At 44.9% G+C, this 15,211-nt stretch overlaps 1 protein-coding gene across 5 annotated transcripts in view; it reads right to left on the bottom strand.

The window, feature by feature from the left end:
• PPP1R12A (protein phosphatase 1 regulatory subunit 12A) overlaps nt 1-15,211 on the bottom strand; it is a 183,881-nt gene that overhangs the window by 113,273 nt on the left and 55,397 nt on the right. For all 5 annotated transcript variants that reach the window (XM_033951481.1, XM_033951484.1, XM_033951482.1 and 2 more), the window contains exons 2-4: nt 13,378-13,508; nt 4,520-4,638; nt 2,977-3,136 (exon numbers count right to left, since the gene is read on the bottom strand). In XM_033951481.1, coding sequence (XP_033807372.1) covers nt 2,977-3,136; nt 4,520-4,638; nt 13,378-13,508 — 410 coding nt within the window. The remainder of the gene's footprint in view (nt 1-2,976; nt 3,137-4,519; nt 4,639-13,377; nt 13,509-15,211) is intronic.

Below are 15,211 nucleotides of genomic sequence, written 5' to 3'. Positions count from 1 at the left end.
GTTTTCAACGTGACATCCTTCAAAGTTGCCGCAGACAGAGGCTCAAACAGAGCCGCTTGCAACCTACTAAGGACAAGTTTAAGATTCCACGCTGGACAGGTGCGCTTTACCGGCGGGCGGATATGGTGAACCCCCTTAAGGAATTGAACCACGTCCGGGTGTGACGCGAGCGTCGAGCGAGACACCCGGCCCCTGTAACAGGCAATGGCCGCTACCTGAACTTTTAGAGAGTTATAGGCCAAACCTTTAGATACTCCCTCCTGCAGAAAAGAAAGAATAGCCGACAGAGACGCCTGGAAGGGCGCAATACCATGCGTTCCGCACCAAGCTTCAAAAAGTCTCCAAATTCTAGCATAGGAGGTAGAAGTAAGAACATAAGAACATAAGCAGTGCCTCCACCGGGTCAGACCACAGGTCCATCCTGCCCAGCAGTCCGCTCCCGCGGCGGCCCAAACAGGTCACGACCTGTCTGTATCATCAGAAGGGGCTCCCTTGCCACCTTGGTTTCTCATTTAAGTCCTGTCTTCTTAGCTTGAAGTAGAGTGGTAATTACCTGCTCCGAATATCCCCTCTTTCTCAGCCGCGACCGTTCAATAGCCAGGCCGTAAGACCAAATTGGGCCGGATTTTCCATGGAGATTGGACCCTGAGTCAGCAAGTCCGGCGTTACCTGGAACGTTAACCGCTCGCCTGCTGAGAGTTGAATTAGATCCGCGTACCATGGTCGACGCGGCCAATCCGGAGCCATCAGGATCACCCTGCCCTGAAAGAGAGAGATGCGGTGTAACACTCGACCTATCATCGGCCAAGGAGGAAATACATACAGAAGGGAATTCGGAGGCCAAGGGAGAGTTAACGCGTCCACCCCCTCCGACCCCCTTTCCTTTCTCCTGCTGAAGAACCGAGGCAGCTTTGTATTGCGAGATGAGGCCATGAGATCCATCTCTGGAAGCCCCCACCGAAGGACCAGTCGATCGAACGCCCGAGGAGATAGCTCCCATTCGCCTGGATCGAGAAGATTTCTGCTGAGGAAGTCCACTTGAACATTTTCGTGACCCGCAATGTGAGCCGCTGACAGAAGAGGAACATGCACCTCCGCCCACCGAAACAGCATCATTGCTTCTTCGGCCAACTGAGGACTCCAGGTACCCCCCTGACGATTGATATATGCCACCGCCGTGACACTGTCTGAAAAGATCCTGGTCGGACGGTCCTGAATCAGGGGCTGAAACGCCCGAAGCGCAAGCTTTATCGCTCTCAGCTCTAGCAAATTGAGGAGTCCGAGGACCACACCCCCTGTACAGAAGTTTGCAGGCACTGAGCCCCCCAGCCTAGAAGACTGGCATCCGTCGTAATAACGACCCATTCCGGCGTCGCTAGCGGCATGCCCCGGAATAGATGGAATTCGTCTAGCCACCAGTGCATGCTGCGAGCCGCTCGAGGACTCCACTGGAGACGGAGATTGTAGTCCAGAGATGCCGGTGACCATCGGGAAAGAAGCGACTTCTGTAATGGCCTCATGTGGAATCGAGCCCAGGGAACCACTTCCAGAGCCGCCACCATCGAGCCCAGCACCTGTACATAATGCCAAACCCGAGGTCTGAGCGTTCCGAGAAGACCCCGAATCTGAGACTGCAATTTCTCTCCCCGTTCGCGGGGTAGAAACACCATCCCCAGACAAGTGTCGAACCTGACCCCCAGATGCACCAAAGACTGGGACAGAGAACTTTTGGGAAAGTTGACGATCCACCCCAACGACTGAAGGAGAGAGATTACTCGTTGAGTCACCGACAAACTCTCCTGCTTGGAAGAAGCGCGGATCAACCAGTCATCTAAGTAAGGATGCACCCGAATTCCTTCCTTTCGCAGAAAAGCTGCTACTACCACCATCACTTTTGAAAAGGTGCGGGGAGCCGTTGCCAGGCCAAAGGGCATTGCCCGAAATTGATAATGCTGGCCGAGGATCGCAAACCGCAGAAACCGCTGATGCGGAGGCCAGATCGGAATATGGAGGTACGCCTCCTTGAGATCGAGGGACGTAAGGTATTCTCCCGGCCTTACTGCCGCAATCACCGAGCGAACCGTCTCCATACGGAAATGGCGAACTCTGAGAAATTTGTTGACACCTTTGAGATCCAGCACCTGCCTGAATGACCCCCCCTTTTTGGGTACAATGAAGTAAAGGGAATAGATCCCGCGGCCCACCTCTTCCGGCGGTACCGGCACCACCGCCCCCAGTTCTCGGAGCACTTGGGAAACCCCTCAATCAATCGGAGGGGAGGGTGGAGAAGGGACCTGGGAGGGCCCAGGTGTAGCTCCTAAAGCCGGCACCACTCAGCCAGGCACCCCGGTCCTACTGAAGAGCCGTAGGCTCAACAGAGGAGTAGAAATGAACACCAGGCACAGTCAGAATCCAGGAGCTAGAGAGATAGCTCCACCCCTGCTGGGAGATAGAGCAAAACTGATTCAACAGGAGGAACACCAGGCTATAAGAACAACTGTTAATCAAGTTTCTCTATCTCCACCTGCTGGTCGATGTGAGCTATACCCACTTGTCTCTGGATTCATCTGCTGCTTTGCTAAGGAAAATGTATTGGATCCCAGATCTTCATGATTTATTAACAGTTAGCATAAATGAGTGGGAAACGGAGAACTTTACTACAGAAATAATTTTAATGGTATTGTTAAAACCCAAAAGATATGGAAAAGGAGCCTGGATAAGAGAGGGTAAGAACAGCAAATCCAAATACGATCATTCACATAAAAGACAAATAAAGAAACAATCTAAGCTATAAGAACTGAAGCTGCATTTCTTAACTAGTCTGAAACGAACAGCCGGGATAATTAAGAGCACCAAAGAAGAGGAGATCCATAAGGCCAACTCCTAGAAGTCAGAAATCTAGGTGAATACCTATTTAATAAAAGACAAAAACATGATATGGGATAAATGAAGACCTTAGTAATTGAATATACTTACTTTAAAACTTCTACATATCCTTTAGCAGCAGCTACATGAAGTGCTGTACCACCAGATTTTGCATGCCTGACATCACTGATAAGGCCGCTGTTCAACCATTGTCTTGCATCTCTAAGCATTATTCTTTCCTCTTCTTTTCGAGCTGCCTCTACATCAATTCCTGAGCCAAAGAGAAAGTTATACTTAACATCATAAGAATAGCCTTACTGGATCAGACCAATGGCCCAGTAGCTTGTTCTCATGGTGGCCAATACCCAAGGAGTAGCAATATTCCATGCTACCGATCCAGGGCAAGCAGTGGCTTCCTCCATGTCTTTCTCAATAACAGACTGTGGATTTTTCCTCCAGGAACTTGTCCAAACCTTTCTTAAAACCAGCTTCACTATCCGCTTGAATTGCCCAAACTACTGTATAATATTTTATCCCTTAATGAAAAAGGCTGCATCAAGATTTACAAATACTAGGGGATGTTAGATGAAGTTAGAGTAATACTTTTAAAACCAATAGGAGGAAATATTTTTGCACTCAGAGAATAGTTAAGCTCTGGAACCAGAGAATGTGGTAAGAGTGGTTAATGTAGCTAGTTTAAAAAAAAGGTTTGGACAAGTTACAAGAGGAAAAGTCTGCTGTTGAGACAGATATGGGGGAAGTCACTGCTTGCCCTGGATCGGTAGCATGGAATGCTGCTACTATTTGGGTTTTTGCCAGGTACTTGTGACTTGGATTGGCCTCCGTGAAGACAGGATACTGGGCTAGATGGACCACTGGTCTGAGCCAGTAAGGCTATTCTCATGTTCTTATAGTCTAGCAAATGACAATACAGAAAAGAAAAAAAAAGAAAAAAATTCCAGATGCCAAAACTTTATCTTTTTACATATTGGCAGCCCATAAAATGAATTTTGACTCGATCTGAACTACAACTACTACCCTGTACCCAGGTCTATTAACCACAATGTGTGAAGTGTGTATATCTGTGCTATCCATGTTAATTGTGTATTTGTCTTGTCCTTCTGCTACTGTTTACTGTGAATGTATCCTTGTAACCTGTTCCAAGCTCCTTTGGGAGAATGGGATAAAAATTTGAAAAATAAATAAAAATGTTACAGAGTTTTGAAGTTTACAAAACCTAGCTTCAGGCTGGCACCTGCTGGGGACTTGCTACATTGCATGGCCTCTTGAAATAGCAGCTATAAGGAACCTATATGAGATACCCTTGCTTCAGCATCAGAAGTATTTAAAGGTTGACAAGAGCTCAGCAGCCTTGCTGCCCAAGTCGCTAGAATTTCTAGATTGAAGCTGCAGATCTCTGTTGCCCTAAGTACACAATAATGCTCATAGGTCTTAACTGTTGGGATATGTGACTTATCCTGTTATATATTGCTAATTCTGCAATACAATGTCATGGATGTTGGCATCTATAGTTCAGCTTAAATTGTCACAAGGGTGACAAGAGCCATTTTAACACTTCTACAGTGCAGCGAAGCCAGAAGTATTAGAACAAATCTACTTTTAAAAGTCTTCTAAAACAGCCGATTCATGTTACCTTGTCGATTTACTTCATTTTGAAGAAGTTCTTCCATTGCTTCCTCCTCAGCAATGTCTAATGGAGTATCACCTTCACTATTAACTGCACCTACATTTGCTCCTCGGTGAAGTAAATACCTGTAAAGAATGACAAATATCCAAATGGAAGAGTTTACTCTGTGTACCTCGGAACTTTTTCCCCCACCACCGTATCAAAATTAAAAGGGTTCTGTGAAGATAGGAAGGTTAACACCAAAGATGTTAACCCATGTCAATTTCCAGAACAAAGTCTTCAGCTAAAGATCCAAATTAGGAAAATATGCTAAGATTTTGTTTAGAGAGGATTTATAGTTGTGAGCATGCTAACAGTTAAAAACACGTACACAGTGTATCAGAAAAGGTTCTTGAGCATAAAAAGAAATCATGGAAATCCATATATAGTTGCAGAATTAAAAGAAAAAGCTAACCCAACATCTTTAGCATATATAACTTGTTGCACTGTGTCAACCAGACACACTTATTTTAATAAGCTGCATAGTAGAAAGCAAATGTGCCCTGTCCATCAAAGCAATTTAGGCAGGTATCATCATATCTGACATCAATATAAATAAGTGACAGAACAGAAGCTAGGAAGAACTAATACTACCACTCATGACTACCGAGAAGAAAAAGTGAGAATAAAGAGCTAACATAGTAACATAGTAGATGACGGCAGATAAAGACCCGAATGGTCCATCCAGTCTGCCCAACCTAATTCAATTTAATTTTTTTTTTCTTCTTAGCTATTTCTGGGCAAGAATCAAAAGCTCTGCCCGGTACTGTTCTTAGGTTCCAACTACTGAAGTTTCCGACAAAGCTCACTCCAGCCCATCTACACCATCCCAGCCATTGAGGCCCTCCACAGCCCATCCTCAACCAAAACAGCCATATACAGACACAGACCGTGCAAGTCTGCCCAGTACTGCCTTAGTTCTTCAATATTTACTATTATTTTAAGATTCTAGATCCTCTGTGTTCATCCCACGCTTTTTTGAATTCCGTCACCATTTTCCTCTCCACCACCTCTCTCGGAAATGCATTCCAGGCATCCACCACCCTCTCTGTAAAGAAGAATTTCCTTACATTGCTGTTGAGTCTCCCACCCCTCAGCCTCAAATTATGCCCTCTGGTTTTACCATTTTCCTTTCTCTTGAAAAGATTTTGTTCTATGTTAATACATTTCAAGTAGCCTTTGCACTTTAACCAAAGCTTTAAAATAGTCAAATCCTAAACAAGCAAATAGCTTATTCTACAGGATAAGACCAGATATAGTAATTGTCACCTGTTTTTCAAGATTTGGTTAGAAATTTTAATACAGAACAGTCAAAAACCTCAAGAAAAACAACAACATGCCATTTGTCATGTAGGGAGAAAACCCAGATTGCAGCTAGACTAACAAATTCTCAAAATCTTACACTTTATTCAAGCAGCAAATAGGATTAAAATTTCTAGGAGAAATACAAATTACATCTTCAGCAACCAATAACCAGTAAGGATTTGGAAAAAAAATAACGGCTATATTCTGAATTGAATATAGGACTTGCATGGAAGCAGCCAGCAACAACAAAAAAACCCGCAAAGCACTGCCATAACCAAAAGGCAGAAAGACAAGGTCTGAATGATCAAGCAGAAATCCAATCAGGATAGATTAAAAACAGATTTTTTTTTAAAATAAAATTTTTTTGAGGGAAAAATAAAATATTCCTATAATATTTAAATTATTTGGTAAATGAATTTCATTCATATCATAGGCAATTTTTCTATCAATAAGGTACCACCACAGATGCTTGGTTTGCCTTTCTCAAAATTGTGAATTTGTGTCTGCAGAGCTAACATGCTGCTTCTTCACAGGGAAAAATGTTATAAAATATACAGAGTTAAGAACAAGACCTTAGCCCCTTTGCAAAACGATGTACACAGACTCACTTTACCTCTTTAAGTGCTAAGTTTATATATCTGTACAAGAAGTTAAGTGTGAGGAAGGAAGGGCAAGCGGTAAAAACAAAAGTGAAACCTTTTGGAGCACAATACTCTACAAATCTTTGGATCTTTGGGTATATAGCCTGATATTTATCATATTATTCTCTTTGAAGGAGATAACCTATAATGGCAGCAAGCCATAAAAGAGACCCGGTTTGAGAGTATTTTAATGGTATGGGTAAGGCAGGCAGGCATGCAAAATGCAAACACTGCAACAAAGAAATGCAAGGCCTGACGGCCCAAATAAAGCATCATGAGAAGTGCTCTGATGAAGAAGAGAAATTTAACATGTTTGAACAAGCAGGATCTTTTGGTCGGTAAATGTTTTGAATTTTTAATATTTCTTAAAGACTGCCTTGAGGAATTGTCATATATTATCAAAAATATTTGTTATTACTGCATGTTACCATCATTTCGATACAGTTGTTATGAAGAAATAAAGAGTTGAAATAATAAATACTTTTTTTTTTTTTTGGGGGGGGGCATACTGAGCGACAGTTAATATAGTGATAAAACCATGATTTAAATCAAGTCTGACTAGCGATTTAAATCAAATCCACCCTGAATCGTGATTTATGATGATATACGATATATCAATTTCAAGATGCACTTTAAAAAAAATTACAAAAGATCTTGATCAAATTCAAAATTTTAAGGGTTCCTTTTATCAAGCCTCGCTAGCAGGGTTAGAGCGTCGGACATTTCATCACGTGCTAACCCCCGCGGCTGGCTAAAAAACTAACGCCTGCTTAATGCAGGCGTTAGCGGCTAGCGCGGCAGGCAGTTTAACTCGTGTTAAACCCCTACCGCAGCTTGATAAAAGAACCCCTAAGTTTCACATTTAATTAAGAACCTTAAATACTGCACACCTTCGCCTCAACAGAAGCAAAATAATCAGCATCCCTATACAGAAAAGCATAAATAAAGAAATAACGTCCAAACAAAAATGACCTATTTAAATTCAGTGACAGGCAGCTGGTAGTTGGTAGTTAACCAATCAAGGATATCAAACAAACTTCTCAACTGATAATGCCAGTTCTTCATAACATATCAACATAGTACCAATAGCTAATCGTACATCTTGGTAAAATGCGAACTCACAAATATTACATTATACGCGTTTTTACCTACCGCGCATACCCCTCGCGCGTTATATGCGTGAGCGCGGTATACAAAAGTTTTAAAACATAGTTCCCACCCCGCCCGACGCCCGATTCACCCCCCCAGCAGGACCGCTCGCACCCCCACCCCAAACGACCGCTCGCACGCGCTCCCACCCGCACCCGCATCCACGATCGGAGCAAGAGGGAGCCCAAGCCCTCTTGCCCGGCCGACTCCCCGACGTCCGATACACCCCCCCCCCCCGGCAGGACCACTCGCACCCCCACCCCGAAGGACCGCCGACTTCCCGACAATATCGGGCCAGAAGGGAGCCCAAACCCTCCTGGCCACGGCGACCCCCTAACCCCACCCCGCACTACATTACGGGCAGGAGGGATCCCAGGCCCTCCTGCCCTCGACGCAAACCCCCCTCCCCCCCAACGACCGTCCCCCCCAAGAACCTCCGACCGCCCCCCAGCCGACCCGCGATCCCCCTGGCGACCCCCACGACCCCCCCACCCCCCTTCCCCGTACCTTTGGTAGTTGGCCGGACAGACGGGAGCCAAACCCGCCTGTCCGGCAGGCAGCCAACGAAGGAATGAGGCCGGATTGGCCCATCCATCCTAAAGCTCCGCCTACTGGTGGGGCCTAAGGCGCGTGGGCCAATCAGAATAGGCCCTGGAGCCTTAGGTCCCACCTGGGGGCGCGGCCTGAGGCACATGGGCCCAACCCGACCATGTGCCTCAGGCCGCGCCCCCAGGTGGGACCTAAGGCTCCAGGGCCTATTCTGATTGGCCCACGCGCCTTAGGCCCCACCAGTAGGCGGAGCTTTAGGATGGATGGGCCAATCCAGCCTCATTCCTTCGTTGGCTGCCTGCCGGACAGGCGGGTTTGGCTCCCGTCTGTCCGGCCAACTACCAAAGGTACGGGGAAGGGGGGTGGGGGGGTCGCCAGGGGGGTCGCGGGTCGGCTGGGGGGGCGGTCGGAGGTTCTTGGGGGGGGCGGTCGTTGGGGGGGGGGGGGGTTTGCGTCGAGGGCAGGAGGGCCTGGGATCCCTCCTGCCCGTAATGTAGTGCGGGGTGGGGTTAGGGGGTCGCCGTGGCCAGGAGGGTTTGGGCTCCCTTCTGGCCCAACTACCAAAGGTAAGGGGGGTGGGGGGGTCGTGGGGGTCGCCAGGGGGGTCGCGGGTCGGCTGGGGGGGCGGTCGGAGGTTCTTGGGGGTGGCGGTCGTTGGGGGGAGGGGGGTTTGCGTCGAGGGCAGGAGGGCCTGGGATCCCTCCTGCCCGTAATGTAGTGCGGGGTGGGGTTAGGGGGTCGCCGTGGCCAGGAGGATTTGGGCTCCCTCCTGGCCCGATATTGTTGGGGAGTCGGCGGTCCTTCGGGGGGAGGAATGTATCGGACGTCGGGGGGGGGCATCAGGCTTTCAGGATGGGGACAGACCTTCAAGGGGGGACAGTGCATGGAAGTCAGGGGGGGTGAACGGAGAGTCGGGACAGCGCACGGAAAGTCAGGGCGGGCGAAAGGAGCGTCGGGCAGCATGCGCGGTATACCCGTGAGCGCGGTATACCAAAGTTTTTGTACATATCATCGTGATTTCTGCGTGCTATACCCGTGTGCGCGTTTTATACGGGTGCGCGTTATTTGCGTGAAAATACGGTACCTAGTTCTATAGATGCTGACAGCAAGGAATCAAAACATACCCTCAGAAAACGATTGGTTTAAAATTTTATGTATAGATTTGCAACCTACTGAGCACAAAGGTACCAAAAATGGTGTTACAAATAATAATAATAATAAGTTTATATACCGCAGGACCGTGATTAAAAGATGATACAGAATGAGTGACCTTAACAGAATTAAAAGCTAGTGATTAACAGCTCTAGGGATCAGTTATTGTGGAGAAAGCTATAAGTTTGGAGGGGCAACTTTCATTTTGGCATGTTTTGTGTACTATACATTCATCAGAATAGGACTAGGCTTTTTTTTCCGCAAACCAATGTTTTTTTGTGTTCTACAGCCTAAAAACAGCAGGTACCTAAAGTAGGGAATACAATTTCTGAGGTTAGTTAGCTTATTGATAAATGTTTCTCTTTTTTATTTAAAGATGTAATTAGTCCATACCAGAGACTGAAATTTTGCAGCCATATTCCTCTATCTTGCGGTGTAAGTCACATATCCCACTTTTGGTACCTTTTCATTCCCTAGAGATCTTAACAACAGGGATTTAAACCACAAGAATAATTGCAGATATTAAAATCACTGAAGCTGCAGAAAAATTGAACCACTGGTTGCCAATACAGCAGAGGATAGAATTTAACATTTTTATTTTGTATTTTTAAGATTGTAAATGGACTAGTTCCAGAAGGTTTCATGTGTCTCATTACTTGATATAGACCAGAGTGTATATGTTTTTCAGGATAGAGGCTCCTGGGGGTATTCTTAGGGCAGAACAACAAAAATTCTTATGTATGGATCCAGCTTTATGAAATAAACTCCATGGTGAATCAGGAAATCTTAGCAATGTGACTTTGAGAAAGTTCGAGAGTCAATTGAAAAGTTTCTGGCCTAATCAATAAAATATTTTGGGGTGGAGGAAAATGAAATTTGTTTTCAACACAAAGTCCTTTTCAACTCAATACATTTGCTCCAATGGTTTTCCAGAACTATCATGGCTTCAGTAAAATATGAACATATAAACTGGGGAAAAAATTAGCTATTTAAAGCATAAATGACTGCAGAAATTGAAGAAAACTCCAAGCCAGCCATTTTTTTCAGGTTCGGGAACAGAAAAGTTGCACAGGGCCAAATGTAATTTCACCATCACGATTGTTGTGCGAACCAGAGCATTGTCCTGGTGGAATATAACTTGGCCAAATAAGGACGTTTCATCTTGATTTCGGTGCATACACATTGTAATAAGTCAGCATGGTACTCATCATTAAAGACCATAGCCATCATCTTCCCAGCCAATGTAGCCATTTTCACTTTTTTCAGAGTTGGTTCATCTCTTGTAGTCCATTATTTGGACTGATCAAGTTTCAAGTTTATTGTTTTTGATATACCGCCTAAGTACCTAGGTGGTTTACATAAAATGAAAAACATCTGTACAAATTCTTAAAGGTAATAACATTAAAAAAAAAAAAAAAATTTGACATTTTGTCTCAGGAGTATAGTGATGAACCCCAGTCTCAACCACAGTCAAACTGTAGCAAAAGTCACTCATTGCACTTAAACATTCAGGCTCCGATTCTGCAAAGTGCGTCCCGATTGTAAGCAGCTATAGGTGTCCTACAGCTGTCTAATCAGCCAATCAGAAGGCACGTTTTCTAAAAAAAAATAAAAAAATGCTCCCCAGGCTGGTCGCTTATATTGAAGGCGCCTCCAGGAGCCATGGGAGGCCCACCTAAGCTTGCCTAAGGCTTGCCTTGGGCGAACCCAGGCGGCCCTACACGTCTCCCTAGTACAGCGGGAGACGCTTACAATATAGGCCAGCAAAATGTGATTAGTATAGTGGCTACGGCTGCCAGTCTTCCCTCTCTCCTCCTCCTATGGCGGGAGGGGCCATAGGCGCCTGGGCCAATCTGGCCCTAGGATCCTGTGGGTTGGGCAGGGGAGGGGCGGGTCTGCCTCATTTGGATGGAGACAGGCCGGCTGGCCGGACGGTGCGAGGACCCATCCGGCCAACTTGCGGGTAAGCCGGGGAGGGGGTTGGGGGGGGTCCAGCAGGAGAGATTGGGTACCCTTCTGCCGGTGCTCTTCGGGAGGGCGGGGCCTACCAGCAGGAAGGGTTGAGCATCCTCCTGCCGGCAATTGTCGGTTCTGTGGGCAGGAGGGGTTGGGCACCCTCCTGCCTTGATCGTCGGGGAGGGGGGAAGAGGGGAGACTTGCGGCTGCGTCTAAACAAACCCAATTCTGTAACCAGCGTCTGCAACATGGACATTGGTTACAGAATCGGGTTTAGTTCCGATTCTGTTTAGGACACCTGGGACGGGCCTCAAGGATTATCCTTGCACTGGATACTACACTGTCAAATTTGCAGCAATTCAAGAGCTGAAATTTGTCACTTTTTAGGGTCAATTACCTTGTTTAAAAGGCTAAAAACCCACCTTTTTGATATAGCCTTCATTCCATAACCCTACTCCCTACTGCCCACCAACCCAGCAAGCAGTTTAACCATTCCCCTTAATTGTATCCATGACATCCTGTTTGTCTGTCTACATTGTAAGCCCTTTCGAGCAGGGACCGTCTTCTTTGTGACTCTGTACAATGCTGTGTACAGCTAGTAGCGGCAGCAGCAGTAGTAGTAGTAGTAGTAGTAAGATAGCTAAGTAGCAAGTTCCAAACGCTACTACAGACTAAGATGCCCAAGCTAGAGAGGAAGGCTTGAACCAAATCTGCTGTGCCTCTGCTTCTGGACCCAAGCTTTGGTGTATAAAAGTGACAGAAATGAAAGAAGTGGGGAAGGAACTGTGTACATCAACCAGGTATAGGTCAACTAAAATTTATTAAAACAGAAACAGTCTATCTTCTGTTTCAAAACACGTTCTGTGTTTCGGCTCAACAACCTGTCTCAGGGATACAATTAACAGATCTCCAAATGGAAACGCTGCTTAGGCACTCCTGCAGGAAAGACACTATTTTTGTTCCCCTATAACAGGGGTAGGCAATTCCGGTCCTCAAGAACAGGAGTCAGGTCAGGTTTTCAGGATAACAAACAAGAGAAAAATCCAACAGGAACTACAGCAAAACCAAGCGAAAAGCAGGGCAGGGATAGGCAATTCCGGTTCTCGAGAGCTGGAGCCAGGTCAGGTTTTCAGGATAGCCACAATGAATATGTATGAGATGGATTTGCATGCACTGCCTCCTTGAGATTCAAATCTATCTCATGCATATTTATTGTGGATATCCTGAAAACCTGAAAAGCAAAAACCAAAAACAACTGCAGACTATGTACAAGATGCAGGCACTGTTTATTTCAAACTCTAATGTTATATACAACCTTATTACCAACCGAGGGACCCGACATGGTCCGTGTTTCGGACAACAAACCTTCCTCAGGGGTCTGTAGTAGATAAGGTTTTGCAACAAACAGCATTAAAGGAAAAAAGAAGTGCCTGAACGAGTGTAGTGCTGGATTGTAAAAAGCATTGCAATCTCAATGTCGGGTCTCTCGGTTGCCTACCCCTGCCCTATAACAAACGTGTTTATTAGTCACTGATGTTACAAGAGTGCCATCGACTGGATGTTAACTGTATCCCTGAGGCAGGCTTTTGAGCCAAAACATGGATTGTGTTGGGCCTGCAACATACATTTTGATTTGAAACAGAAGATAAGACTGTTTTATCCATTTTAATAAATTTTAGTTGACTTATCTCTGCTTGATGTGCACAGTTCCTTCCCTACTTCTTTCATTTTTGTTAGCTCCCCATGGAGTTCTGGTTTCTTGTTTTTGGTTTGTAGAAAAGTGACATGACAAGAAAGAGATACATGAAACATACCTTAAAACAAGGCTAATCTATTGATTCTTTCACAAGTGTTTCTACTCTTTGGGTTTTTTGCCAGGTACTAGTGACCTGGATTGGCCACTGTGAGGATGGGCTACTGGGCTTGATCGACCATTGGTCTGACCCAGTAGGGCTATTCTTATGTTCTTATTTTAAATGCAACTTAAAATGACCTGTTTCTGGCAAATACATATATCTATTAAAATCACCATTTAAATTGGAGGGGGGGTCAGGAGGGAAGAGACAGACTTACTCTGCTATGTCAACATATCCACAAGAAGCAGCTGCGTGTAGTGGTATCCAGCCTTCATTATCAGGTTGGTTGATACTAGCTCCATTTTCCACCAGAAATTTCACCATATCCACATTGTCATCAATGCAAGCCTGTTAAATATAATATATTACAAAATTAATCCTGCTTTTTTAAAAAAAAGTTACATCTTATCCACTTTGCATGACATGACTTGCAGTAATTAGCATTATGGTTCCTGGTTCATGTGTTAGTTATCGCACAACTAGATTACTGTTGCTGTAATGTTCTTGCACCGTCTATGATTCATTGAAGACTTTAATTGAGTCACCCACTCCAGGATAATTAGTTACCTTTGCCACCAAGTTTGATCATGTAATACTATTGCTCAAAAAAAGAATAGTGGCTACTCATTACATTGAGGATATTCAATAAAATATATCTAATCTCTGCCTCTTATCCCTCCCTTCCCCACCATTTTCCTTTGCTACCAATTAGCCTCCCCCCTCAGCTAGTCATCCAACTCACTTTAGCCCAGTGGTCTCAAACTCAAACCCTTTGCAGGGCCACATTTTAGATTTGTAGGTACTTGGAGGGCCTCAGAAATAAATAGTCAATGTCTTAAAGAAATGACAATTTTGAATGAGGTTAAACTCTTTATAGTTTATAAATCTTTCCTTTTGGCTAAGTCTTAATAATAATAATGTAATTTATAGCTAAAGAGACATATGATCAAGAAACTGTTATTTTACTTTTGCGATTATGATAAGCATACCGAGGGCCTCAAAATAGTACCTGGCGGGCCGCAAGTTTGAGACCACTGCTTTAGCCCCTTATTTCCCCTCCCAAAACTACTCTCACCACTCGGCAGGCTAGCTAATGACTCCTTTCAGCCACTGCTCCCAAATAAGCCAGTCCATCTTAAAGCTGCCTGCCAAAGCACTGCACTGCATGAATCTAAGTTTGAGCCATATGGTGCAGAAAATACCAAGTTGGACTGATGAGAATTGAGACCCCAAAACTATTGCACTGTGCAGCTCAAACCCACAGAAAGCCATATAGTGCAGTGCAGAGGAGAAGAACTTCTGGCAATAGCAAAAGCACTAGCAGGAAAAAAGTGTGAAAATCCCAGGTGCTAGAGAGAAATTTCTAGTCCTCTGATGACCTGGCATCTGGTGTTTGTCCAGTTCTCCTTTACAGCCAAGGATTCTATCAACTCAAAAAACTACTTCATAAGAAAAGAAAACTGTTGATTTCCATATTGAAGGTGATCTTTCATGAACTCGGAGACAAAATTATATAGAGAAGCTAGAACTCATATCAGAACATGCTCATTAAATGGTGAACCTCTTCTATAGAAGGTTTCAATTGGAGGTACCAGACCCAAGAAGCAACAAAGTGTTCAAGAAACTTGAGACTGGGATGCAGTAGGACAGGAAATATTCTAATATGAGGTAGGGATGATTAGGTGGTCTCCCTTCAAATGGATGGGTCACCTGCTTGTGACCAACGCTTAATGACGTTCCCTACAACAGTCTGGACCTGTACAGAGATGGTTGTAGCAAAGTATGGTCCTCCTAGGATTCTGAATCCATTACAATTAGAAGAGGGGGGGAAAAAAATCAATCATGTAAAGATTGTGTCCCTTTCTGCACTAGTGCAATCCTAGTAGACTGCAATAGTTGGAGGAGCAGGCTGGGATGATTTTCCCAGCAACCATTCAGAAATCCAGAAAAAGTATGCAATTGTTCTGGAAGAGGCATGGAAACTGAAGGAGAAACCATCAGCATTGGAGTTTAGATTAATGACTGTCTCCTTCAAACTACTTTGAAGTCTC

This window comes from Geotrypetes seraphini, chromosome 7 (genome assembly GCF_902459505.1).
Source record: "Geotrypetes seraphini chromosome 7, aGeoSer1.1, whole genome shotgun sequence".
In the NCBI taxonomy this organism is placed as follows: domain Eukaryota; kingdom Metazoa; phylum Chordata; class Amphibia; order Gymnophiona; family Dermophiidae; genus Geotrypetes; species Geotrypetes seraphini.
Note: the sequence above shows the minus strand (reverse complement) of the source record. Positions and strands in the feature narration are given on the sequence as shown.